The following is a 27,588-nucleotide window of genomic DNA, read 5'->3' as shown; positions in this document are numbered from 1 at the left end:
TTTAAAATATCAATGACAGACAGTTGCGGCTCATGATACGATCATCAGTGAAAGGGCAAACGCATCAGGTTGTTTAGAGGTAGTGAGACAGCTAATTACGTTCAGTAATTAATAGTGACTGATCTATAGCATTTTAAGAGTGAGTGACGTTCAGTAATATTAAAGAATTATTCCTGATAAAATTAGCGTTTGTATACTCCATGGACACTCGTGGTGATAGACTGTGTGATTAATGGGGAAATGAACCGTGATTTCTACAAACTTGCCACTATTTGCATTAATCTAGTTAAAGTTATTAGTGGATCTTATCACCAGTAGATTCCTTTGAAAGTACATGAACAGTGTTTAGTAACTGATTTCCCATTTTTGCCTGTATGTTCGTGAGTGATCATCGAACCCCAGGACTGGAGCCTACGAGAATCGCACCTAAGTGCCTGCAGTCATTTCTACAAGGGACGTCCAGAGACTCAACTAAGAAGACCACAGTTCGAGACATGGATCGTGTTAGGATGGAGAGGAACCAAGGACTATCAAAGAGAAGACCACTCATCATGACGGCCTAAAAATCTAAGGTGTACCTCGAGATGACGGCAAACCATACCCAGCATTCGATAAGTACATATAATTTGAATACATTATAATACGAGATTTGCATCCCAGTAGCAATTTTTATTTTGTAAATATTAAAATGTTATAATTAATAATGTTAAATGTAGGGAACACTATACGCGTGTGACTGGGAAAAGATTATTTATTATTTTAATTAAGGTTTTCAGGTGATTTAAGAATAATCATTGATATTTAGCAGGCTTATTTGCATGAATAATTATATAGATCCCATAAATTCTTAGTGTATATGAAGCACATATTTTGAGAAGAATAGCGATCTAGCTAAATTTATAACTTCTTCGTAATGTTACTATCTGGTAAAGATTTTCGTAGTAGTTTGAATATAAACTATATGTTTGCTTCAAGGTGAATCAGGTACTTATAAATCCCATATGATAATAGATGATCATTGGAGATGTCCCAAACCGAGGTATTATGTGAATTTATTATATAGATATGCGAGAAGAATTAAATAACCTGTAAGAATGGAGTCTTCTCTGTAAATTAATAGAATGGTTTTGAGATTCAGTGGTATGATGTGGAAGGTGAAGCTTGTGAGACTTTTTGAGATGTTGGAATGATAAAAGATTACAATAGTTATGGTTGTTGTGATATATTGAATTAGGCTGAATATATAGCCAGATAATGAATAATAAGTGATGACTCTCAAATGAATGCGTACTTGATAACGAGCCGAGATGATATAAAGGAAAAGAAAAAAAGAAAGAAAGAAGGAAAGAAAGAAAGAAAGAAAGAAAGAAAGAAAGAAAGAAAGAAAGAAAGAAAAGAAAAGTTCAATGTGTTTTTGTAGCACCAGAGCCGGACACACAGCTTTTGTCATGGTTGACATGTTTACGACGTAAGGACTTGTAGGGCCTGAGAGGAGATTGTGTTGTCTCCAACAAGCTTAATGTTTATCTGCAGGATCCCTTTCATTTGCCAATGCAGTATCAATTTCATTCTAATGATATGTTATGAGTAACATGGATAATTTTCTGATTTTGTGAAGGATAAACCTTCCCCATTTTTACGCATTAAATTAGCTCGTGATGGGAGTTTCAATATTTTTTTTCCTCAGAAGCTGAAATACTTGAGTTCGACTCATGTTGGAACGAAGAATTTAACCTGATACTATGGCTTGATTAAGCCATATCTTCAAGATGTATTGTGTGTTATATGTTTGATGTTTGTTCTATGTAATGTGTTTACGTGTTTTATTATCCCCAAAGTGTTTTATGGTGATGGGTACGATACCAGCGTTAGTTGATTTTTCTTTGAATATAATTTGTTAGGTAAACCCAGGATACACGTATGTGTTCAGTGTAATATATAATTGTCATGGTCAAATAGACCATGTGTTTGATATGCGGCGGTGCAATCTCGTGTGTAAAGTAGATGTACTTGTGATACGAATCCATTCCCAATCATGACTAATGATAATTAATGATGATTAATGATAATTAATCAACAGGATGGATGCCATTTAATAAACATTTTTGATCAGCTTATTAAAGTAATAGATGCCATTTAGTATCACTGTTATAGATAAATAAATCCATGTATCAGTGTGTATTAATCAAATGATTTGAGGTATGCCAAGCACCAACTACAACTGTGAATAAACTAAAAGGACGTTAAGGCATACTATATCTATAATTATTGCTTCAGTCTTGATTATTTCTTTGTTTATGTGTTGTAATATGGCATCATCTCGTGTACTAACCGTGTGATTTTATCAGTACAATAAAATGTTTAGCAAATATATTTCAACGAAGATTCTTCTCATTTAATAATATTAGTGTATTCCTCTCACATTATAGAGAATCCTACTTTCGTTATATTTTATGTAGTGCCTATTTTCTTTTTCTAACATTCCATTGCCCGTATGCTTTATGAGTTCAGCCGGGGAAGCAATGAAAGTAGGGAGGACGAGACTTCAAGCCTGGTAAGTGACTTTCTGGAGGTTCTCATCCAACAATTCCATCTATACATCTGTTTGTGAAACCGAATTATGTAATAGTTGCCCTAAATTACCCAGTATGGGTACAGTACCGAACGGTGACCCATCCAGATACTAACCACGCCCATTGTTGCTATAGGGTTGCAACGGCTGCACCGTAAAATCTGGGCTTCTTATTTATTGCAGAAGCTAAATAAGTTATTGCGGATGTTATTTAAATTCAGCTTTTTGTTGGCAGCTCTTATGGAGCGGTGCGCCGACTCGGCTTTAGGTGGTTCCGATGTTTTATTAGGTTCGAAAAGCTCAGGCTTTAGTTGTAGGAAGTGCGAACTTTTATGCAGGATCTTGGTGTGTAGTTTAGTGTAATTTCTTTAGCGATAGGAAGTAGGGGTGGGGGTCTGGTTAGATCTTGTGATTAGTGTATTATTGAAATAGGTGTTGGGTATGGTCTGAGCTGGGTCGTAAGTAGGTTTAGGCTGTTTGGATCTTGGTTTGGTGGGTAGGGGGAAGTAGTTGAGGTACTTGGGTTCGTTGGTGGGGAGGTTTGGAGACTTAGAGTGGAGGGGATGTGTGTTCGTGTAGGTGATGTGGTGATGGTGTCTGTAGTGTCTAGTGTGCTTGTATTGCCTTTTTAAAATATGGGCAGCCAGGGAACGAAGCGGCATGGCTGCCTTGGCAGTTGGCACACTTCGCCTGGTCCCGAGACGTCTTACAGAGTGGTTGTGAGAACCACCACATGTGTTGCAGTGGGTGGGTTCTGAGCAGACTGCTGCAGAGTGATATAATTTCAGGCAATTGTAGCACTGTGTAACTAGGGATGGATGTGGGCGTGTGTGGTATCGAGTCTCTTTGGTGGTGGTTATACGTGTTGGCTGATTTTGGGACTTAGGAGCAAGGTTTTTACGCCTGTTCCTTGTCTGTGTAGCTGTGTTTTGTGTATTTGGATTTGAGGCCATTATAATCTAGGTCCCGGGTTCGGTTTGTGTTGTTTGGGTTGGTAAGGGGTTGGGTGGTGTGTGGGTGGTTAGTCAAGTTCTGCTTGTGCGTCAGTGTCTGTGTGGATAGTTGGTGAGGGGTCTATTTATGTGCCAGTGTCTGTAGTGGGTTGTTGTGCTTCAGTGGCTTGGTGACAGCTTTTCTCTTGTTTCGGAATGGTAGTTTGGGTGTATTTTGTGAATTTGAGTGGAGGGTCGTTGGTTTGAGTTTCTGTATGTGTGATTTTTTGTCTGGTTTATGTGCTTTTGTCCATAGTTGGCGTTGGTGTGTTGGGTTCTTGATTGATTACGTATTCTACGTTGTGTCTTGCTAGTTCTGTTGTTATGAGTGATGGGTCTGAGTCTTCTTTTGGGAATAGAAATGTGAAATCATTGGGCAATACATGTCTGTATTTGATACGGGTTTGTACTGTACGTAATGAGTCATGGCCTTCCTTCCTGGCATCCAACGACAACGAAAAATATGAGGAAACTAGAGGGTATCCAGCGACGAGCGGAACGTTTAATTAACAAACACATCCCCTTAAAAACAGCCAGATCATTACCACTAGTTAACTCGTTATGTACACAAATAGACGTAGCCTTCCTTAAAATCCCTGACAGACAACACACACCTTTCCCCTTTCCACCGCCTGAAGCTCAATTGCCGCTCTGTTAAAAGAGGCCAACGAGTTACTCTTGTCCCTCCCTTCGCTAGAACAACCACATATTTAAATGGGTTTTACGCAAGGGCTGCTCGTACCTGGAACCTTCTACCATCTGAAGTAAAGCTGCTTCCTCTTCCTCACTTCCTCCGCGAAGTAAAGAAAATGTATATGTAAACAGAAACCCATATGCGATGTATAGGCCTATAACTTGTATAAAGTAGAATTGCAAGAAGGATTGGTGCAAGTACAGGTGTATGTGGGCGTATGTGTATGCGTGCGCGTGTGGGAGTGGTTGTGAATGAGTGTGTATACAGGGGTATGAGTGAGAGTATAAATGGCTGGGTCTTCTTACTCTAATATTTTCAGGATAAATCAAGGTAATTTTTATTCTAAGAGTACAGTGTTTGGAATGTAAACATGTAAATTTAAAACTGTCTACATAAGTTTATATGTAAATATTCAGTAGAGTTTATGTACACATGTGGAGATGGAGGCACTTCCGTGTATGTGGGGCTTGCCCTTTCTCCATCTACCACCCCTAAATTGTACATGTACAATTTAAGGAAAATAAATAATAATAATAATAATAATAATAATAATAATAATAATAATAATAATAATAATAATAATAATAATAATAATAATAATAATAATAATAATAATGAGCAGTTTACGGTGATAGTGTAGTTGGGATTTGTAATCCATCATGTGATTGTCGTCATCGGAATATTCTGCTTGAGGGGGGGAGATTATGATAGGAGCAGTTTCTGAGCAGCAGGCGTCTCTGATGGAAGAGGTTTCTCTCGGAGTCGTTGGTGGTAGGTTGATTGCGAGTCTTGGCCGGAATGATGCATAGTAGGATGCTGTCGTTGAGGTTATAGTTAAGAGTTGGGTGATGTTTGGTAAATACTTGCCGGTGTTCTGGCTACTCAATCCAGTAGCGGCGATAAGAAGCTCGCCCCCACCCCCACGTTAATTAAAATTGCTCCCTCGTTTCCTGATAAGAAAGGTTAAAAGTTTATTTCGTAGTACAAGGTTGTATATTATTACAATGAACAGCAACGATGATAATAATAATAATAATAATAATAATAATAATAATAATAATAATAATAATTGTACCGGGAGGTACACCTCATCCCCGTTCATTTAAATGAAGCGCCTTAAGGAACGCTATCTTCATACTAAACTTGAAACAGCTAATGCATGAAGTTTGGACATTATCAGGAGATGTCACTACTAAATAACTGAGTAATATGTTATTTTAAAGTTTCGTAAACTGACTGGATTTATTTGTTTTGTTTTCGTTTACATCAAGAAGTTCGCACTTTTCTCCATAGATGTCTCTACTAAAAAAGTTGAGGTCATGCACTCTGGTGCAAGGTGGAATAATTAGTGATTTAAAGAAGTTTTGTGTTTATAGGTTTTCTCAACTGAATTGACTTTCATTATTTTGATACTTCAAGGTTTGCAACACTTCCTTCTCATCCCGCCAGCGTTGGTTTTTAACCAATCATAAGTTTTCTGTATTTATTTTTCAGTCAATCATAGGCTTCTTGTAACTTTTTGATTATCCAATAAAATGAGAGGGTCTGTCCGGATTTAGTCCAGAGCCTTCTCGAACCCTCCTCTCGGGTATAAAAGCTGCGGCTTTTTCAAGTTAACTTGTCTTATAGATCGTCGAATTACTGAGTGTGTGTGTTTAGAGAGCAGGCGGGGTTCCTCATTCTTCGGCAGGCAGAACATCAGCCCAGGTTATGGCCACCAGTTTTCTATCTCTGTAGCTATCTCCGCGAACTGACCCGATGGAAAGGTTCTGATCTTTAACTATGTAACCGTCTGTTTTCTAAAATGTAAAATTTCATAAAGGCTTAAACTGTAAATCGGGGATAGGGAGTGCGTTACCCTCTCGAATTCCCCTTCAATTTATCTTGAGGTGACTATGATTTTGTAAACGTTTTTTCCTGTAAATCATTAATTAACTTGTCCTTCTAGTCACCTCAGTAGTTTGGGATTAGCCTCTGTATCATTGGGCCGCGAGCCCAAGTAGGGCTTTAAAACTTGGTTGTCAAGGAGCGCAAGTGTACGCCTCCATATATTTTTGAGTTTGAGCCAGTAATTTAACCTTTTCTTCTTTTTCACGAAGGCCCAGTAGCATGGGTACTAGATACCCCTGTGTAACTAAAGGTACTTAACATGGTATTGTAAAGTGTAGGTCGGGCCTAGAGAGGCCAGAAATTGTAAGGTATTGTGTAAAGTTGCCTTGTGTAGGCCGTAAAAGTTGGTGAGCGCAATCCCCTTCGTTAAATTTCAAGAGCATGTAAGCACTTTTCTGATATTTGTGTAATATTGTGTGGTGCCTTTGGAAGGCCGTAAATTGTAACAGTTGTAGCAAAGTGCTCTTTAAAAATGTTTGGGGGATATATCTCCTTTTCTACCTGCCAAAACGCAACATTAACGATGTTGGGACCTTTGTAAAGTATGATCTTGAAGCTCAAAATTGTAGGTTGTGTCCCATTTGCGATCACAGCAAAAGTTGTCCCATTTGCGATCACTCCCGATTACAGTGGAAAACAAGAATGTGAAAATACCAGTTCGTGTCCCATTTGCGACCACTGTAAAATTATCAGCAGCCTATCGGGGTTTTCCAACGTCCATGGGGCACGGGGACTGCTAATTAGGGGGTACTCCGCACAACCTCTCACTTAAAGGTTTTTTTATGTCGCACCGACTCAGATAGGTCTTATGGCGACAATAGGATAGGAAAGGGCTAGGAGTGGGAAGGAGGTATTCGAACCCACTATTTCCCGAATGTAATCTCACCTTTTCGCGCCATCATTATAGAATTATCATTTTTTCAACTTATTTTAATCTAAACATTTTCTTAACATTAAGTTCTGAAATTTTGTACATCTAATCCGAGCGTATAGACAAAAATTATAATTTTATTTATGTAGGTGAAAGTAGGCGGAGTGGCCGTGCGTTTTAACGCGCTGCGGCTTTGGAGCCAAGTTCTGCATTCGGCAAACGCGTGGGTTCGAACCCCACCGTCGGCTGTTCTCCGAATGGTTTTCTGTGGTTTAATATTTTCACTTCCAGGTAAATGCCGGTACAGTTCCTATCAGTAGGGCAGAGCTGTGTCCTCCCACTCCCTGCCCAATTTCATTCACCATAACACATTTCATCTTCATTAGCTCCTCAACTGAGGCTGGTGCCAGGAAGGGCATCCGGCCGTAGAAACACCCCGTAAAATTAATCTCATCTCATCCCGACCCCAGTGGTAGACATACGTAGAGATAGATGAAAGTAGGCTAATTATATTTTGAGCAGCTGGTTACTTAACGTGTCAGTATGAATAATCGAACAGTTTGAGCATTAATTAAGCAGTAATTTAATAGTGTCCCCTATTGTATAAGAAAGTGTAAATTAACTGTCAAGTTTGAGACGAGCTACAATTGCCTCAAAAAGGATAGCGTACCGGGCGAGTTGGCCGTGCGCGTAGAGGCGCGTGGCTATGAGCTTGCATCCGGGAGATAGTAGGTTCGAATCCCACTATCGGCAGCCCTGAAGATGGTTTTCCGTGGTTTTCCATTTTCACACCAGGCAAATGCTGGGGCTGTACCTTAATTAAGGCCACGGCCGCTTCCTTCCAACTCCTAGGCCTTTCCTATCCCATCGTCGCCATAAGATCTACCTGTGTCGGTGCGACGTAAAGCCCATAGCAAAAAAAAGGATAGCACGATCGAGGAAGCAAAGTGTTACAGCAAAATACTTTGTTTTGAAATTGAAAATTGTAAAATGGAACGGTTTTAATAAGCCTATTTTTTGTCCTACTTCTTAAAACTCATTTAACCGCCTTTACATCCACAGCCATTTGGTAACTCTAAATAAAAGGTTCACTTGAGTCCCGTGTATTCTCTGTTAGTCGCGATATTAACGCATCAGTCCCAAACGGTACATATAAGTAATTTAATGAGTTTCAATATACGATTCGTAAAAATCCTAGTATGCAGTTTCGCCAGTTACTTGAGGGATGTGTTCCTGTACCAGTTCTTCAGTAAGGAATTCCCTCACAGCAACCTATTCCTGACTATTTGTATGTCACTGATAAGAGTGATCGCAAATGGGACAATGCTTAACTCGTCAAAAATAAACTGGTCTTGTATTCTACCTGAGTGATCGCAAATGAGACTGATCGCAAATGGGACGACACCAAATTGTAACTGCTCTTTCTGGGTTTTTCCTGTTTTTCCCATGTTGTACTGTACCAGGAAGGCATAGGCCCTGGCACATATAAATTACAAATATTATTTTCTAGCATACAATTCAGTTCCGATACGTGAACAGCTGTGTGAGGGAATGTTCTCGTACCTACTGCACGACACGAGCGAGAACGCAAGTCAAGGAACGTCAAGTGACGTCACCGCCGCATGCAGCTTACTTCCCCTACAGAAGTTTCTCGGCTATTTTCATGAACTTGTTAATGCCTGAGCCGATTAACACGAGACCAACGCTGAATTATAGCTAATGTTCTAGAAACAAAACCCTGCAAATTTGAAATCAATCCATCCAGTGTTTTCCGAGATATGACAATTTAAAATTTGGGAGAAATACTCGCCCCTTATCACCTGATTCCAAGCGCTGCCCGCCTGACGTGTATATATAGGTCACTGGTCCAAGGCCATAGCCAGTGCAGTCCCGTCAGTGCAGTCCCGTGTACAGAGTAATGTGTGCACAGTGTGTGTAGAAAGTATGCTCGTCGCGATTCGCGAGGACATAATAGTGGCCGTACTCAAACGCTGTTGTAATAGTAAAAGGACGTCGTACCGTGCGTGAATTTTCCGCCGCGCCGCGACGACTGTAAGATTCTAGACGTTTTTCAAGGTGAATTAGAGTGATATTATACTTGCAAATTTATTATAAAGGTGAACATATAATACGAAGTAATAATTGAAGTGTCTAATATTTCACTGACTAAAATACGACACCGTGAACTGTGCAAGTTCCACATAATTCTAAACTGTGCTAATATCATAAATCATTGCGTGTGGTAAACTGAAATCGTAATTTAAAACCACTTCTAAGACATATTTCCCTTACAGTGAACTGTGTGAGACTGTATTTACTCGATATTCGTCCCAGAACAGGGCAAAGATGAACTATTTTCATTGTGCACTTTCTCGATCTTTCTATCACTAAGGTGAGAAATCCAGTGAACATTAAGGACATTTTTCAATAATATTAAATAGTACGGACTGGTGTAGTGTGAATATAACCATAAAACCGCCTTAATCTGTTAATAATATTTGTTCAGAGACCGTGATAGAAACTGTGATAGATCACGTTTTCAAGTGCTTATGAACTGTGTATATAAAAACTGTGTTTTCTGCAGCATTGACTGTGAATGTTAATTTAACGCCGTAAAATCAGTGTAAAAATAGAACTGTACATTACGACGGTGTGTGATATTAACACCCGTAATATTCTCAATAGTGCCAATTGAACTTTCCGTGTTCCGACATTACTTCCAAGAACAACGGAAATCTTGGCAAACGTGCTACGAGATCCTGCTACATTAAACGCCGCTTCCAACGAGGGATTTACATGGTTTCTTCAGTTATGGTATCCATCGAGGGACGTCGACGAGGGAGATAAACGTGGTATCTTCACTGAACATCGCTGGTGCTGAGTTCGAGTCTTCGTCCGCACTCCGCGGAATGTTCCAGACACCGCACAGCTCAACTCCAACATTAGTAAGCAGATCTTCTAGTAATCTGAGTGAGTAATCACAACTGACTGACTTTTTACTAAGCACTTTGTTCAGTACGGTGTTTTTACAAGTACTGCGTGTGGTTGTTAATTCATAATTTCATCGTCAGTTAAAAAGTTCATATTTTGCTATAAATTCTTTTCTAAATCATTAATAGTGGAAGTGCTTTACTCATTTCATTCTTTCAATTCAAACAAACTGAAAGACATACTGCAAGAGTTCAAATATTTAATTTATCAAACTTTCCATGACAAGTGTGTGTTTATTTTTTGTTTCAAAATTTAGAAAGACTGTAGGTCAGCACCTTAAATGAGGAAATGACAATTTCCAAGGTGCTAGGCAATATTTTTGTGTGTTTGCATTTAAAATTAGAAAGACTATAGGCTATTCATGTTCTATAGAAGAACAATAATTATTTTTGAAATTCTCAAGCGAACAGACGTCAAGAAAATCATAACATAAATCTTTTCTTCTTCATTTTGGCAAATATTAATTAGCAAGTTGAGTTGCAATTGCAGAGTGATATATCTGTGGCTATTATTAATAAATTCTATAGAAAAAAGAATTACCATCTATTATTCGCCCTGCGATACTATCCGTCTCTATACCTGCTCCAAAAAACACCGAACACTACCTGAGATCCTTCCCATGCTCAAACCCCACAATCATTTTCCGGTACAGTACCTAACTACTTGTACCGGTACCTGAAAAGTTGTTTGTTAAAATTTACTTTCTGAAAAGAAATATAACCTTTATTTTCAAGTTTTAAATTCATCTTTGACTTTTGACAAAGCCCGCACCTTCTTTCACCTCTCTGTTCCACGGAAACTCCGGAACAATAATTAGGAAAACAACAGATAGGGAATCTGCCACCTGGGCGACTGCCCTAAATGCAGATCCGTAGTGATTGATTGATTGATTGATTGATTGATTGATTGATTGATTGATTGATTGATTGATTGATTGATTGATTGATTGATTGATTGATTGATTGAATAACAATAAGTCACACAATTTAGTTTTCAGATCCGAAGGAAGTAAAATACACTTATACGGTACGAGCACACACACACACACACACACACACACACACACACACACACACACACACACAAACAAACACACAAGAAATGCATATCGCAATTATAGTAACCAAAACACGCTGACCGTCACAATATTAAGAAATAATCTCGTTCGTAGGACCAAATAATTTACTGCTATTTACAACCCAATCGTCAATCGTAGGCCTACTTACCTATAGTGACTGCCGAGAGTTATAAACAGGCTCGAGCCTTCAGTACCGGTATTTCAAGTTTAGGTTTTTTTTTTGCTAGGGGCTTTACGTCGCACCGACACAGATAGGTCTTATGGCGACGATGGGATAGGAAAGGCCTAGGAGTTGGAAGGAAGCGGCCGTGGCCTTAATTAAGGTACAGCCCCAGCATTTGCCTGGTGTGAAAATGGGAAACCACAGAAAACCATCTTTAAAGTTTAGTTAAGGAGGATGTCTTTGTTATTGCAGCTTCCCTGACTACTGGATTCTCAAAACTGTCCAATTATTTAGAAAGCTTTGTTGATTGTAGCGAGTGGCAGCAGGGGATGGTTATTATTGGAACAGGTTGAGAAAGCCACATTCTTTCAGAAATAACTAGCGTGCTCCTATTGACGAAAGAAGCTCTGCACTACGACGGCCAAGTTTGGAATAACCCTCTGCAATACAAATAATAGTGTTTTGTGCGCTGTAGCTTTATCAACACTTAAAATCACTTTTCAGCTACTGAATTAAGAAACAGTCATGGGTCGCCACCCCAGCCCCCCCCCCCCCCCGTGGGGTCCTTCCCGCCGCCACTGACTCAGTCCACCAGGGCGGTGCCGATCTACTTGGTGAGTGTAAGGAAGAGTTGTTAGAGGTGCTGGGGTGCGTGCGTGCTGGTAGAATTACTATTATACTGTGTAACATTAACGTGCTGCAATATTCATTAAAGCTCGAGCTTTTAAGTGCGGCAAGTATCCAGTATTCGGGAGATAGTAGGTTCGAACCCCACTGTCGGCAGCCCTGAAAATGGTTTTCCGTGGTTTCCCATTTTCACACCAGGAAAATGCTGGGGCTGTGCCTTAATTAAGGCCACGGCCGCTTCCTTCCCACTCCTAGCCCTTCCCTGTCCCAACGTCGCCGTAAGACCTATCTGTGTCGGTGCGACGTAAAGCAACTAGCAAAAAAAAGCTCGAGCTTTGAGTGCCAATTTAGTTTTTCAGATGGTGTGTAAACCGTAAACATTAAATGAATTACAATATTTTACTTTAAATTACATTAAATTTTCAATGATTTCACTAATTTTTTCACGATACGAAAGAGTGACTTCCCACACTGCAGTTCGCGCTCAACTTGTGGTGAAAGTAGCCAGTCACTGCTCTAGACCTTCTACCACTCAAGAGAGATTCGATATATCCTGCAATGAACACACTGCTTATTATTCTGCGATTACCATTATCTTAACATATGCTTTTGTTCGGATAAAGAATATAGTTTTTCAAATCCTTACAATTACACTCAATTTTTTCACCTTTGTAATGTGAAATCCTTACAAGATAGATAAATATATATTTTCGTTTTTCCTTAGACAGGGAAGGGTCGCAGTTCAGCAGTACCTGTAAGCTCACATTCACTGCTAGCTTCTAAGCGCCATTCCTCCCTATTTTATAAATAGCACGCATTAAACTTCATATGAACCATTACCATTCGGAAATAGTGTTAAGAATAAATAAAAATGGCAAAAGCTATTATGGACATAACAGTGATTGGTCGTTATCATGGGACTTTACTGAAAATTAAATCTTCGCACTCGCAGTACAGGGCAAATTCAGTTACAAGGGAGAGTTATGGAGCTGTCGATGATAATCTCGATGAAATTTTCAGCTTTGAACGACAACGGTTCCAGGGCAGTATGTGTAAGCCTTAAGTAACTCCCGATATAGCGACAGAAAGCAACCAGCCATCGACCAGACTATTTACAATACCGATATATGGTATGTTAAAGTGACACGCGGACACAAGAAACGCATACAGTATATGGCTAGTGGTTTGTATCATTCTGAAATAGTTTCAATCTGTGACTGTCTTCTTACAACACATCACCCTAAAGCTGAATGAAGTATGTGCTATGTTAGCCTATAATATCGTATGTTCCGTCTTCCTTGTGATGTTTTTGCCTGCTTTACAATGAATTTGGTTCATATTATGTTATCTCTGTCACCACATTAGCCTATAAGTTCTCCGCCACATTAGACTGAAACAATTTCAGAGTGACAAACCGTTAGCTGTATACTGCATTCCTTCCTTTTGTACACATGTCACTTTCGACTTACCAAATATATCGGTATTATACGTGAATAGTCTATTCGATTGTTGGTTGTACAAAATATATGCGACGCCAGCACTGCTTTCCATCGCTGCATCAGGAGCTGCGGGCAGCTGTGAATCATATCACCTTACAAACACCGCCCTGGAACCATTATCGTCCTAAGCTGTGATTCTCGTCGACAACTCCTCAACTCTTCCTTGTTAGTATACTGTATTTGTGTACTTTAGCTGTAAAACAGATCTAATTTTGGATTAGAAAGAAGACTTGAAGCAGATAACAAGAATATCCTCACCTATCCATCCATTTCCATTGCTCGTAAAGGTGTTCGATCCCCAAGAGTTGTTTAGGAACGAATTACTTTTCAGAGAAGAGTTAAGATTTAGGGCGTTGAGCGAGGCGTGGAATCCACTTTGGTTTAGGCTACTGTTCGCTACGTTGTTTATTCCATTCGCACTATTTCCCTTCACTCGGCTAGTATAATCTGGAAGCACAAGAGAATGTGACCATTAATATAATGTGAATGAGCAAGAAAGAAGATAGAAGGTACATAAGAAGATTACTTATATCAGATGCCTCGCCTTTCATACTGAGATTGGAACATATTACATGTTATATGCAGCTGGGAAATAATGAAGGAAGATACAATTTACCCATGTAATATATATAGAAAACAGTTTTCAGTATTAACAAATTACTAATGCTTTAAGGAGTTCAATAGTTCATCAAACGTGTTCCAAATTGACATCATATATTTGTTTCAAAGTTACGTTCAGTGTGAGGAGAATAACTGAAGTGTCAGACACCAACAAGAATGGTCTCTTCCCCGTACACCATCAGTATGTGACAAAAAGTATTCATCTTCAAGAACGGAAACTTTGGATTTATCTTGCGAGTATACTGTATGCTGGACCTTTTCTACCGGTATCTATTATTATAATGTTGTATGTATGTTGGGTATTTAGCCCGTAGGCTGCTTTGATCCTCCACAGCTCCGCCAACAGCTATCATATATAGACTAGGTGTCAATGAAGAGGCATACTAGGGAAATGAGGAGTGAGGTAGTTTCCCGATGCTTTCCTCACTGAGCCAGAAGTTGTTTTTACATATCAGTCTGCCAAACCCACTGAAATGCATGCAACAACCGACACTATGAGCTATTTTTTCACACCATTCATAGCAGGGACTGGCTGCATAAGAAATGGTGTTACTATTATCGCTCATACCTCGGTCACTTTCATATTGTCAAAGCCAAGGATGAGACTGAGACAGGCCAATGAAAGTAACAAATTTATTCTAGCCCGTACCAGCAGACTGTAAACACTACATCCTGCCAGCAGTATAGAGATGTATTATATGCCACAATATCTTCATAAGTAAACGTTGAACAGGCAATGTTTAGGAATTTAATCCAAAAAGAATTGATTCATACTGCTAAACACGCCGCTCCTTGGTTTATACAGCCAAAAGCGTTGGAATCACCGGTGACGTTATTGGAGAGGAGTAAAACTTAGGAGTTTAACATTCTGTCGAATATGCTCCTCTGAAACCTCCAAGTCGTAAAATGGACCCCTTGTTTGTGTTAAGGAACCAAGTCACTGGTGACAAAATAATGTGTACTACAGGAGTACAGTAAAGGAATCTCTCTACATGAAATGTTGAAAGAATAGATGTTCACAGAATATCCATGAAGTTTACCATCCAATGTCAAGTGTCGTGCGATGTGCACGTATGTGAACAATAACATAGAAATGTAATCTCGAGGAGGATCATTCTTCTGAGCGGGATACTACCTCCTCAATAACCGTAGCTCAGGAGTCCGACTCGTTGGCTGAATGGTCAGCGTACTGGCCTTCTGTTCCCGGGTTCGATTCCCGGCCGGGTTGAAGATTTTAATCGCTTCTGATTAATTAATTCTGATTAATTCTTCTGGCTCGGGACCTGGGTGTTTGTGTTTGTCCCAACACTCTCCTCTTCATATTCGCACAAAACACTACACTACCAACCACCACAGAAACATGCAATAGTGATTACATCCCTCCATATAGGATTGGCGTCAGGAAGGGCATCCGGCCGTGCGATGCAGTTCGCACCCGCGACCCGCGAAAGAGCAGTAGGAAAAGAAGAAAGAAGAATAACCGTACCTCAGGAACCCTCATTACAATTGCGTTGAATGGTTGTAAGCTTTGTTGATTTCTGAGTAATGTTGTCCAACTTACATAGAACAAGAAAGTTCCTGGTGACCGACTGGTCATCTTGCTGTCATTATGCACGCATGATTTCCTTTTCTCTCACTGAACACCTCCATCATGTTCTCATCCACGGTGATAAATTCTAATTGCCGTACCGACCTCTGTTGATTTGTCAGTTTGTCATTACCGGGCGAGTTGGCCGAGCGGTTAGGGGCGCGTGGCTGTGAGCTTGCATCCGGGAGATAGTGGGCTCGACCCCCACTGCCGGCAGCCCTGAAGATGGTTTTCCGTGGTTTCCTATTTTCACACCACATGCTGTGGGGCTGTACCTTAATTAAGGCCACGGCTGCTTCCTTCCCAATCCTAGGCTTTTCCTATCCCATCGTCGCCATAAGACCTATCTGGGTCGGTGCGACGTAAAGCAAATAGCAGTTTGTCATTGCCTTTCCGTTGCCAAGAAAGCGAATCCGATCCAGGCTGAAAGCGGTGGCTTTAGAGGGTGTCTGAATTAAACAACTCCATGTCATTGGCTACCGACACGTTACGGCGTCTCTTAAGATCTACATCTACAGCTACTGAAGGGAAATTCAAAACATGCAAGTGCTATTCTTTACATTAATATTATCTGTCGTGCAGAGATCATTACAAGTAAACACTGACTTCTGTTCCTGTCCTTGTGACCACACATTGTCCTACTTACTATTCATCCTGATGTTTATTATTCATGATAACTCGAATGGTTACAAAATGTTGCAATATAACGCTGCTAATGTTATATGAAACACAACACCAAAATTCTTCAATGGTCGGGCTGAGTGGCTCAGACGGTTAAGGCGCTGGCCTTCTGACCCCAACTTGGCAGGTTCGATCCTTGCTCAGTCTGGTGGTATTTGAAGGTGCTCAATTACGTCAGCATCGTGTTGGTAGATTTACTGGCACGTAAAAGAACTCCTGAGGGACTAAATTCCGGCACCTCGGCGTCTCCTAAAACCGTAAAAGTAGTTAGTGTGACGTAAAGCAAACAATATTATTATTATTATTATTATTATTATTATTATTATTATTATTATTATTATTATTAAATTCTTCAATTATTCTCTACCTCACGAAAGTGTTTTGAAGCCTAAATATCGAACGTGTTTTCTAAAGATTTGTGCAAAAAGTTTACTGGACCTCGTCGGTTATGAGAGGCAATTTTCTGCATCAGCACTGTCGAGTTTTAGTTTCTTCATTAAAAGCACTTTCTTGCTGAAACGTCCTTTCTCTACTCAACTTACTGAGTGGACTGGACATTAACACAACCAACCGTGTTCGTCGTGATCGTCAACTCTTCCAGGCACACTGACGTCACACGTACGTATCGTCGTGTATTCACAAGAGATACTTTTGATATTATGCCTGGGGTAATTACAACAACGCTTCTCATAGTCTTATTCAAACCTACTTTAAAGTATGATGCCAGTGTTCATGATATAGGGTTGTCTGGAAAGTAGAGATGAATAAGAAGTCACTCTAGTGTTTTTTTGACAGCGTTTTAGTTACCAATATAGTTTCTGTTGAAAGTGATTTGAAGATAATGAGCTAAATGTTGCAATTATCGGTCAAAGCGTGTTAAGACAACCCGCGCAAGTTTTTGAACGTAGGTGAAGACATGTCCACCTCTGTGGTGTAGTGGTAAGTGTGATTAGCTGCCACCCCCCGAAGGCCCGGGTTCGATTCACGGCTGTGCCGCGAAACTTGAAAAGTGGTACGAGAACTGGAACGGGATCGAGTCAGCCTCGTGAGGTCAACTGAGTAGAGGGGAGTTCGATTCCCACCTCAGCCATACTCGAAGTGGTTTCCATGGTTTCCCACTTTTATATTCAGGCAAATGGTGGGGTGGTACCTAACTTAAGGCCACGACCGCTTCCTTTCCTGCTTCCTTGCCTATACCTTCCAATGTTCCCATCCCCAACAACGCCCCTGTTCAGCATAGCAGCTGAGGACGCATGGGCGACGTACTGGTCCTCATTTCCAGTTGTATTCCCATCCCAAAGTCTTACGCTCCAGTACACTGTACTTGAGGCAGTAGAGGTGGAATCCCTCGCTGAGTCTGAGGGACAAGCCAACCCTGGACAGTAAAACGGATTAAGAAAGGAAATATACATAGCCAATGTTTGGTCTGCAGCTATCTCCAAGCAAATGACGGGATGGTACCTAACATATGGCCACTGCCGTTGACTTGGCGTTTATATAAATGGAGGACTGAAGAGCCAAAACTATTTCCAGGCAGAATGGATTGTACAGTTGGCATTTCTGCAATATGAATACTGGAAGATCTGATGAAGAGAATTTTTCCAAGTGACTGCTCAACCATCACAGGTTTCTGGATTTTGGAATATATTACCGTTATCTTCTTGTAAATAACATTGTATGGGATCCGCTGTCTGTAATTTCATTTATTTCACCTTATGTTGATATATTTATCCGTTTTAGGTCAACTCAAGACCGTATCGGTGGTTTTTTCGTGTCTGTTTGTCTAACACAATCAATTCGGATCTGCATTTAGGGCAGTCACCCAGGTGGCAGATTCCCTATCTGTTGTTTTCCTAGCCTTTTCTTTAATGATTTCAAAGAAATTGGAAATGTATTGCACATCTCCCTTGGTAAGTTATTCCAATCCTACCTCCCCTTCCTATAAACGAATATTTGCCCCAATTTGTCCTCTTGAATTCCAACTTTATCTTTATATTGTGATCTTTCCTACTTTTAAAGACAACATTCAAACTTATTCGTCTACTAATGTCATTCCACGCCATCTCTACATTGACAGCTCGGAACATACCACTTAGTCGAGCAGCTCGTCTCCTTTCTCCCATGTCTTCCCAGCCCAATCTTTGCAACATTTTTGTAACGCTACTCTTTTGTCGGAAATCACCCAGAACAAATCGAGCTGCCTTTCTTTGGATTTTTTTCCAGTTCTTGAATCAAGTAATCCTGGTGAGGGTCCCATACACTGGAACCATACTCTATTTGGGGTCTTACCAGGGACTTACATGCCCTCTCCTCTACATTCTTACCACAATACCTAAATACCCTCATAACTATGAGCAGAGTTCTGTACCCTTCATTTACAATCCCAGTTTTTTTTTACTATTTGCTTTACGTCGCACCGACACAGATATGTCTTACGGCGACGATGGGATAGGAAAGGCCTAGGAATTGGAAGGAAGCGGCCGTGGCCTTAATTAAGGTACAGCCCCGACATTTGCCTGGTGTGAAAATGGGAAACCAGAGAAAACCATCTTCAGGGCTGCCGACAGTGGGGCTCGAACCCACTATCTCCCGATTACTGGATACTGGCCGCACTTAAGTGACTGCAGCTATCGAGCTCGGTAATCCCAGTTATGTGATTACCCCAATAATGATCTTTCCTTGTATTAACACCTAGGTACTTACAGTGATCCCCGTAAGGAACTTTCACCCCATCAACGCAGTAATTAAAACTGAGAGGACTTTTCCTATTTGTGAAACTCACAACCTGACTTTTAACCCCGTTTATCAACATACCATTGCCTCCTGTCCATCTCACAACATTATCGAGGTCATTTTACTGTTACTCACAATCTTGTAACTTATTTATTACTGTATACAGAACATCATCTGCAAAAATTATTATCTCAGCTTCCACTTCTTTACTAATATCATTTATATATATAAGAAAACATAGATGTCCAATAATACTGCCTTGAGGAATTCCCTTCTTAATAATTACAGGGCCAGATAAAGCTTCACCTACACTAATTCTCTGAGATCTATTTTCTAGAAATAAAGCAACCCATTCAGTCACTCTTTCGTCTAGTCAAATTGCGCTCATTTTTGCCAGTAGTCTCCCATGATCCACCCTATCAAATGCTTTAGACAGGTCAATCGCTATACAGACCATTTGACCTGAATCCAAGATATCTGCTATATATTGCTGGAATCCTACAAGTTGAACTTCAGTGGAATAACCTTTCCTAAACCCGATTTGTCTCTGTGGAACCAGTTATTAATTTCGCAAACATATCTAATATAATCAGAAAGAATGCTTTCCCAAAGCTTACATACAACGCATATCAAACGTACTGGCCTGTAATTTTCAGCTGTATGTCTATCACCCTTTCCTTTATACACAGGGGCCACTATAGCAACTCTCCATTCATTTCGTGCAGCTCCTTAATGCAAACAATAATCAAATGAGTACTTCAGATATGGTACTATATCCCAACCCATTGTCTTTAGTATATCCTCAGAAATCTTACCAATTCCATCCGCTTTTCTTGATTTAACATCTGTACCTTATTGTAAATGTCATTGTTATCATATGTAACTCGTAATAATTCTTTAGCATTAATCACCTCCTCTATCTGGACATTCCGTGGTTTCCCATTATCACACCAGGCAAATGCTGGGGCTGTACCTTAATTAACTCCACGGCCGCTTCCTTCCCAGTTCTAGCCCTTTCCTGTCCCATCGTCGCCATAAGACCTATCTGTGTCGGTGCGACGTAAAGCCAATAGCTATCTGGACATTTTCCTTGTAACCGACAATCTTAACATACTGCTGGTTTGTTGTTCCACCATCACGGAGAAACGATTGGATAGATCTCGACGAAACTTTGTCTTTAGAGTAAACTCATTCAGGAGCAGGTTTTTATACGCATATCGTTGTTTCCAGGAACATGTTGCACAAGGGCTAAATGAAAAGGCTGAAGGAAACACATTAGAAGTAGAATGGGCAGTCATGAAGAATGAGGTCAGTAGGGCTGCTGAAGAGATGTTAGGAAGAAAGGAAAGATCAACTAAGAATCAGTGGATAACTCAAGAAATACTAGACCTGATCGATGAACGACGAAAATTCAAGAATGTAAAAGGTGAAAAAGACAGAAAAAAATACAGGCGATTAATTAATGTAGTGAATAGGAAGTGCAGGGCAGCTAAGGAATAATGACTGGAGGAGAAGTACAGGGATGTTGAAAGTTGAAAGGTTGATGCTGCGTACAGGAATATCAAGGAAGCCTTTGGAGACAGGAAAACTAGGTGTATGAATATTAAGAGCTCAGACGGAAAACCACTTCTAGTGAAAGAAGACAAGGCAGAAAGATGGCAGGAACATATCCAAGAGCTGTATTAAGGTAAGGACGTAGATGATATGTTTCGGGAACAAGAAGAGGCTGTTGGTACTGATGAAATTGGTGACCCAGTTTTGAGGTTAGAATTCGACAGAGCTTTGAGAGCCTGAACAGGAGCGAAGAACCTGGAATTGATGGCATTCCCACTGAATTACTGACTGCCTTAGGAAAAACAAGCATGGCAAGGTTATTCCATTTAGTGTGCAAGATGCATGAGACAGGAGAAGTACCATCCGATTTTCGGCAGAATGTTGTTATATCTATTCCCAAGGAAGCCGGTGTTGACAAGTATGAAAACTACCGCACCGTTAGCTTAGTATCTCACGCCTGCAAAGTTCGAACACGTGTTATTTACAGAAGAATGGAAGGACAAGTTGAAACTGAGTTGGGAGAAGATCAATTTGGCTTCAGAAGAAATGTAGGAACACGTGAAGCAATCCTGACTTCACGTCTGATCTTAGAGGGTCTAATTAAGGTCAAGCCGACATAGGCTACATGGCGTTCGTAGATATGGAAAATGCATTTGATAATGTTGATTGGATCAAGCTATTTGGGATTCTGCAGGTGATCGGGATCAGGTACTGAGACAGAAGAAATACCTACAATCTGTATAAAAATCAGTCTGCAGTGATAAGAATCGAGGGCTACGAAAAAGAAGCAGCAATCCATAAAGATGTGACGCAAGGCTGCAGTTTGTCTCCCTCCTCTTCAGTGCTTACATAGAACAGGCTGTAAAGGAAATCAAAGAATAATTTGTAGAGAGAATCACAATCCAAGGAGAAGAAATCAAAACCCTGAGATTTGCCGATGATGTTGTTATTTTATCTGAGACTGCAGAAGATCTGGAGAAGTTACTTAATGGTATGGGCAGAGTCTTGTGTGAGGAGTACAAGATGGAAATGAATACGTCCAAAACAAATGTAATGGAGTGCAGTCGAACGAAGGCAGGTGATGCAGGAAATATTATATTAGGAAATGGAGTCTTAAAGGAAGTGGATGAATATTGTTACTTTGGTAGTAAAATAACTAACGATGGCAGAAGTAAGGAGGACATAAAATGCAGACTAGCACAAGCAAGAAAGGCCTTTCTTAAGGAAAGAAATTTGCTCACTTCGAACATTGATATAGGAATTAGAAAAAAATGTTTTTGAAGACTTTCGTTTAGAGCGTGGCACTGTGTGGAAGTGAAACATGGACGATAACTCGCTCAGAAAGAAAGCCGTGTTGACAAGTGTGAAATGTTGTGTTACAGAAGAATGCTGAAGGTGAGATGGATAGATCGAATCACGAATGAAGAGATACTGAGTCGAATTGGTGAGAGGAGATCGTTGTGGCTAAATTTGACGAGAAGAAGAGATAGAATGAATGGAAACATATTAAGACACCCAGGACTTGTGCAGTTGGTTTTTGAGGGAAGTGTAGGGGGTAAGAACGGTAGGGGTATTCCAAGGTATGAATATGACAAGCAGATTAGAGGAGATCTAGAATGCAGCAGTTATGTAGAAATCAAAAAATTAGCACAAGATAAAGTGGCATAGAGAGCTACTTAAAACCAGTCTATGGACTGATGACTCAAACAACAACATCATTTGAAAATCACTGAATAATCTGAGTGTTTATACGAAGACCAGAAGTGATTTTTCTATTTTCTTTTACACTATTCATTACATCACGACCAATCTTCATATTTAGAGTCTACTCATCCAGGAGCATGTTTCGATATGCAGATAATTTAAAAATCACAGAGCAGACTGGGGGTTTGCAGCAAGACCAGAAGTGTTGTTGTCAATTTTATCTTACACTATTGATTATATTTCGACCAAACTTCAAATTTAGACTCTTCTTATGTAGGAGCAGGTTTCAGTATGCGTGTTATTTAAAAATCAGTAAGAGACTGGGGGTTTATAAGAAGACGAGAAGAGTTCTTCTCAAATTTATCTTACACCATTAATTATATCTCGAACAAACTGCATGTTTAGGGTCTACTCATCCAGGATCAGGTTTCAATATGCAAATAATTTAAAAATCACTGAACAGACTGGGGGTTTATAGAAAGCCCCGAAGAGATTTTTTCCATTTTCCCTTACACTATTGACAACATCTATACCGAACTTATTATTTAGAGTCTAATCATCCAGGAGCAGGTTTCGAAATGCACATGATTTAAAAATCACTGAATAGACTGGGGATTTATAGGAATAAAAGAACAGTTTTTTAAATTTTTCTTTACACTATTGATTATATCTCGAACGACCTTCATATTTAGAGTTTAATCGTTTAAGAGCAGGTTTTGATATGCATATTTAAAAATCACGGAATAGACTGGAGGTTTATAAGAAGACCAGAAGATTTTTTTTTTTCAATTTTCTGTTACACTACTGATTATGTGTAAAATATGTGTGTGGGCTGTAAGGGAAACGCCCCTTCATTTTAAATATTGTTTGTTATGTATGTAATTTCGCTTACTCTTCATATGACGGAAAAAGTACTATTTTCTACGGGGTTCATGATCTGCAGCCAGTGACGGACATCCTCGCAGATCAACAGTTATTTGAAGGATCGATAACTGGAGAAAATCAGAGGATGCATCATATTTCTCTCGGCTTGAATATAAACCCCACCTAATGTAACTGAACACACAGAAAACATGAGATAGAGCTTTTCCTTTTGGTGTCTGTCTGTCATATTCCTAAAAGTGGAAAACTGGTGGACTCATTTAAACCAAACTATTTATTTGGATTCTACTCATTCAGGATTGTGTTATCAGGTGCATAAGATATCATGGTAATCACAGGGAGTTGGTGTATATAGGAAGATTATTCTCAAATGTTTTAGCTGACATTAGGTCTATCAAAAGACTGTATACAACAAACGTTTAAGAAAATGTCATTTCCGTTCCTTTATGCCATGTACGTATTCATCGTACTACGGATAATAACGCAGATGATTACGAAAAATTGGATGTTTATTCCAAGTCCCATGGGACATATCTTGCATGTCACTTCAAAGTGGGCAACGGGAAAAACTAAAGAGCCATTTTACTCTTTTCGATAGGACAGATATTAAGGAAGGTATTATCAACGTAAGAGCGTCACGCCAGTGGTCAGAGATACAATATGCAACCTGAGAACCACGGAGAATTTCGTACAATTCGGACCAGGAACTGTATCGTACAATAATTTTGGAAATCGTCCTCATTCTCTCTCGAAATTGTTCAGCTTCATCATATTTCACTTTACTGCCACCGCTGTCGTAGGAAAATGTCATTTTAACATGTCGCATTAAACGTGAATAGAGCTATGTTACTTCGCATAAATTCCCGAAGGAAACGTGTAATCCACTGCAAATTTCCGTGCGAAGGACGGGTTCAAATGCTAGTTAATATTAAGAGTATTCTAACTTTCTTGTTGGTCCTATCTCTTTTGTGCCCAGCCCGAGAAATGAAGGGCTTCAACAAATGCATACGGCTAGGGAGTTTCGCAACTTGGCACTAGTGTCTAGTCTGCAAAGGAATTGACAACCCTACTTCATTTTATTTGCAGCCCAAGATGCTTCCTTTGTGCATTTGTAGCATAGAAGGAATAACTCGTCTGGAGAGTCATCCATGTTCTAGTACGCATACAATGTCCTATTAAATGGCTGAAGTTCAGTCTTCTTATATAAAGTGACCGGAAAACTTTGATATCAGTCCCTTACCCTTACCCTTTGGGATGTCAACATGAAATAGTGTATTATTTTACAAGAGAGTTTTCGCGCTTACTGGAAATCGACCACAAGCCTAGCTAGTAGCTTTACTGCTAGAACTTGATTCCAAGCAGCTAAGGTTAATTCGATTTGGAGGTGGGAGTAAATTATTGACATCAAACGATAATAAGTGTCACTCGCTTTAAACGTAAGTTATCAAAATATAATGAGTACGAACAAGAAGTTTCTGATGTTATTCACTCGAGAAGGTTGTTAGTTCTATCACAGGTATGCCAGTCTACTTGTGAAGATTATAAGTACAAATAGCCTACGTGTTTGCTAGGCATGCACTGAAGGTCTCAGCTACACGAGTAGTGCAAATCTAATTACAGTAAGTGCATCGTCAAACAAATAGGGTACTACTGTATAATACTGCCATAATTGCATGCGACACATATCTACAAATGTTTACGACATAGCTAAGTAAGATACTGCTAAGTAGAGTATGTTTTCGCGTACTGAAAATTCATTTGTTCTCGTTTTAGGGACTGGATATAATGATATCCATTTCCATGTACGGTACATTGATTATGAATAATATTCACACCAGCTGTACTGGTCTGATGACCAGAATGTCTAAATCTTCTAAAAGAAACAACAGACACCAATATCTTGTTACGAAGGACTTGCTTATAAGCAAACAGACAATACAACTTAAAGTTCGCTTTCTTCAGAAGTCCGTAGTTGTTCTTTCGGTGCTATAGGAAATCATTCCCAACATCATTCACGTAGATATAGCGACTTGTTCAAACAGCTACAAAGAACTAATCAAAGCCATGTGAACGGGCTATCAAGGCCATAGAAAGAGTGGATAGTAAAGGTGTCCTTTAGCCGTAACCTCAGCACGATGTGGAATACCATGTTTAGCCCTCTGCTCGGCAGGCTTTGCCCACTAGAAATTCATCTGGTACTAATTTCTGTTGTGGGCTGAGTGAACTCCAAGCACATCGAACTCTCCAGAAGTGAAGTTCCTCTTTTTATGTTCCTACTTGCTAACGGGAAATCGAAATTATGTCTTTGCCGGTGAATTAAGCACATCTTCTCTGCCTCGACTTGACATCTACAGTTCTTCCTGAGCTTCTACTAACAGACACGTTTTCATACCTCTTTGCAAACTCACAGTTCTCAGGCTGAGCAAAATAGTCCTATCCCCGAAAAGTGAAGGTATCGGGATTTCTTTCGTTACTTGTCCACCTGCGTAGCGTAACGGTTAGTGCTATAACTGCTGCTCTTCGAGGCCTGGTATCGATTTCCTGTACTAGCAGAGATGTAAGAATGATAGGAGCGCTGGTATGTGGTTGAAATGGTACATGCAGCTCACCTCCACTGGGGGTGTGTCTGGAAAGAGCTGCACCACCTCAGGATGAGGACACGAGTTTACTTCTCTTTCGTTTACTTATAAATTGGTAGCACCGAGTAAATGACCGCGTGGTTTGGGTCACGTAGCTATCAGCTCACCTTCGGGAAATAGCGGCTTCGAACCCCACTGTCGGCAGCCCTGAAGATGGTTTCCCGTGCTTTCCCATTTTCACACCAGGCAAATTCTGGAGCTGTACCTTAATTAAAGCCCGTTCCCATCCCTGCGCTGCCGAAAACCTTCCATGTGTTAGTGCAACGATAATCAATCAATCAATCAATCAATCAATCAATCAATCAATCAATCAATCAATCAATCAATCAATCAATCAATCAATCAATCAATCAATCAATCAATCAATCAATCAATTAATCAATCACCAGTGATATGCATTTAGGGGAGTCGCCCACGTGGCAGATTCCCTATCTGTTGTTTTCCTAGCCTTTTCTTAAATGATTGCAAAGAAATTGGAAATTTATTGAACATCTCCCTTGGTAAGTTATTCCAATCCCTAACTCCCCTTCATATAAATGAATATTTGCCCCAATTTGTCTTCTTGAATTCCAACTTTATCTTCATATTGTGATCTTTCCTACTTTCAAAGACGCCACTCAAAGTTATTCGTCTAAAGTCATTCCACGCCATCTCTCCACTGACAGCTCGGAATATACCACTTAGTCGAACAGCTCGTCTCCTTTCTCCCAAGTCTTCCCAGTCCAAACTTTACAACATTTTTGTAACGCTACTCATTTGTTGGAAATAACCCAGAACAAATCGAGCTGCTTTTCTTTTCTTTTTTTTTCAGTTCTTGAATCAAGTAATCCTGGTGAGGGTCCCATACATTGGAACCATACTCTAGTTGGGTCCTTACCAGAATTTGCCTGGTGTGAAACCATATTCAGGGGGATTTAAACCCACCATCTCCCGAATGCAATCTCACAGCTACTACGCGGCCCTAACCGCACGGTCAACCCACTCGGTACGGATATAATGATAGATTGGTCTGAAAGCTACTTCTTTTTAACAGAATACCGTTTATCTCAACTGCGAGCTCACCTCTATGGCTTTGTTTCAGTAGAACGAGTTCTTGGTTTAACGTCGTGACAGGAGTTAGACAAGGCTGTGCCGGGGATGGGAAAGGGCTAGGAGTGGGAAGGAAGCGGTCGTGGCCTTAATTAAGGTACAACCCCGGCATATACCTGGTGTGAAAGTGGGAAACCACGAAAACCCACCTTCAGGACTGTCTACAGTATGGTTTGAACCCACTATGTTTAGAATGCAAGCTCACAGCTGCGCGACCCTAACCGCACGGCCAACTCGCTCTGTTAAGTGAGGAGTGAGAGTAGGGTGAATATCGTAGCAATTGTTTTGAACCTCGTCGCTATTCGGTCTGACTCTGGAGAGAAATATAGTAGAAATATATGATATGACAATATCATGCCCGACTATTTAATATACAACATTTAATGTAGCAAACAGACATTAGAGACTTTACCTCTCCACGTTGAGAACGCTCTGCTTGCATCCTCCTTAGCTCTGTTGAGCAGTTCAGTGGCTCGTTTCGGTTTGAAATAATTCCCAGCAATATCCTCCTCTTCACTCTTCTGAAGTTTCTGCAAAGGTCAGGCACATTACCAACTTCAATCACACAAGATTACAGTAACATGAACAGCTTACGGGTTAGAACAACGTTCCTGACTGATTTATCTGATTTATGTCCGTAATGTGTAATCACATAGATGCTATACTGCAGATACGTATTTATGTGAAAACACACCTTTGTAAGCAAGGAGCAAGCCTATG

General features: G+C 40.1%; 1 protein-coding gene across 1 annotated transcript in view; it reads right to left on the bottom strand.

The window, feature by feature from the left end:
- LOC136863524 (osmotic avoidance abnormal protein 3-like) overlaps nt 1-27,588 on the bottom strand; it is a 268,651-nt gene that overhangs the window by 16,911 nt on the left and 224,152 nt on the right. Inside the window, exons 18-19 of the mRNA XM_068225983.1 lie at nt 27,281-27,398; nt 13,636-13,824 (exon numbers count right to left, since the gene is read on the bottom strand). Of these exons, the coding sequence (XP_068082084.1) occupies nt 13,636-13,824; nt 27,281-27,398 (307 nt within the window). The remainder of the gene's footprint in view (nt 1-13,635; nt 13,825-27,280; nt 27,399-27,588) is intronic.

The sequence above is a fragment of the Anabrus simplex genome, chromosome 2, assembly GCF_040414725.1.
Source record: "Anabrus simplex isolate iqAnaSimp1 chromosome 2, ASM4041472v1, whole genome shotgun sequence".
Lineage (NCBI taxonomy): Eukaryota > Metazoa > Arthropoda > Insecta > Orthoptera > Tettigoniidae > Anabrus > Anabrus simplex.
This window is presented reverse-complemented; position numbering and strand designations above follow the sequence as displayed.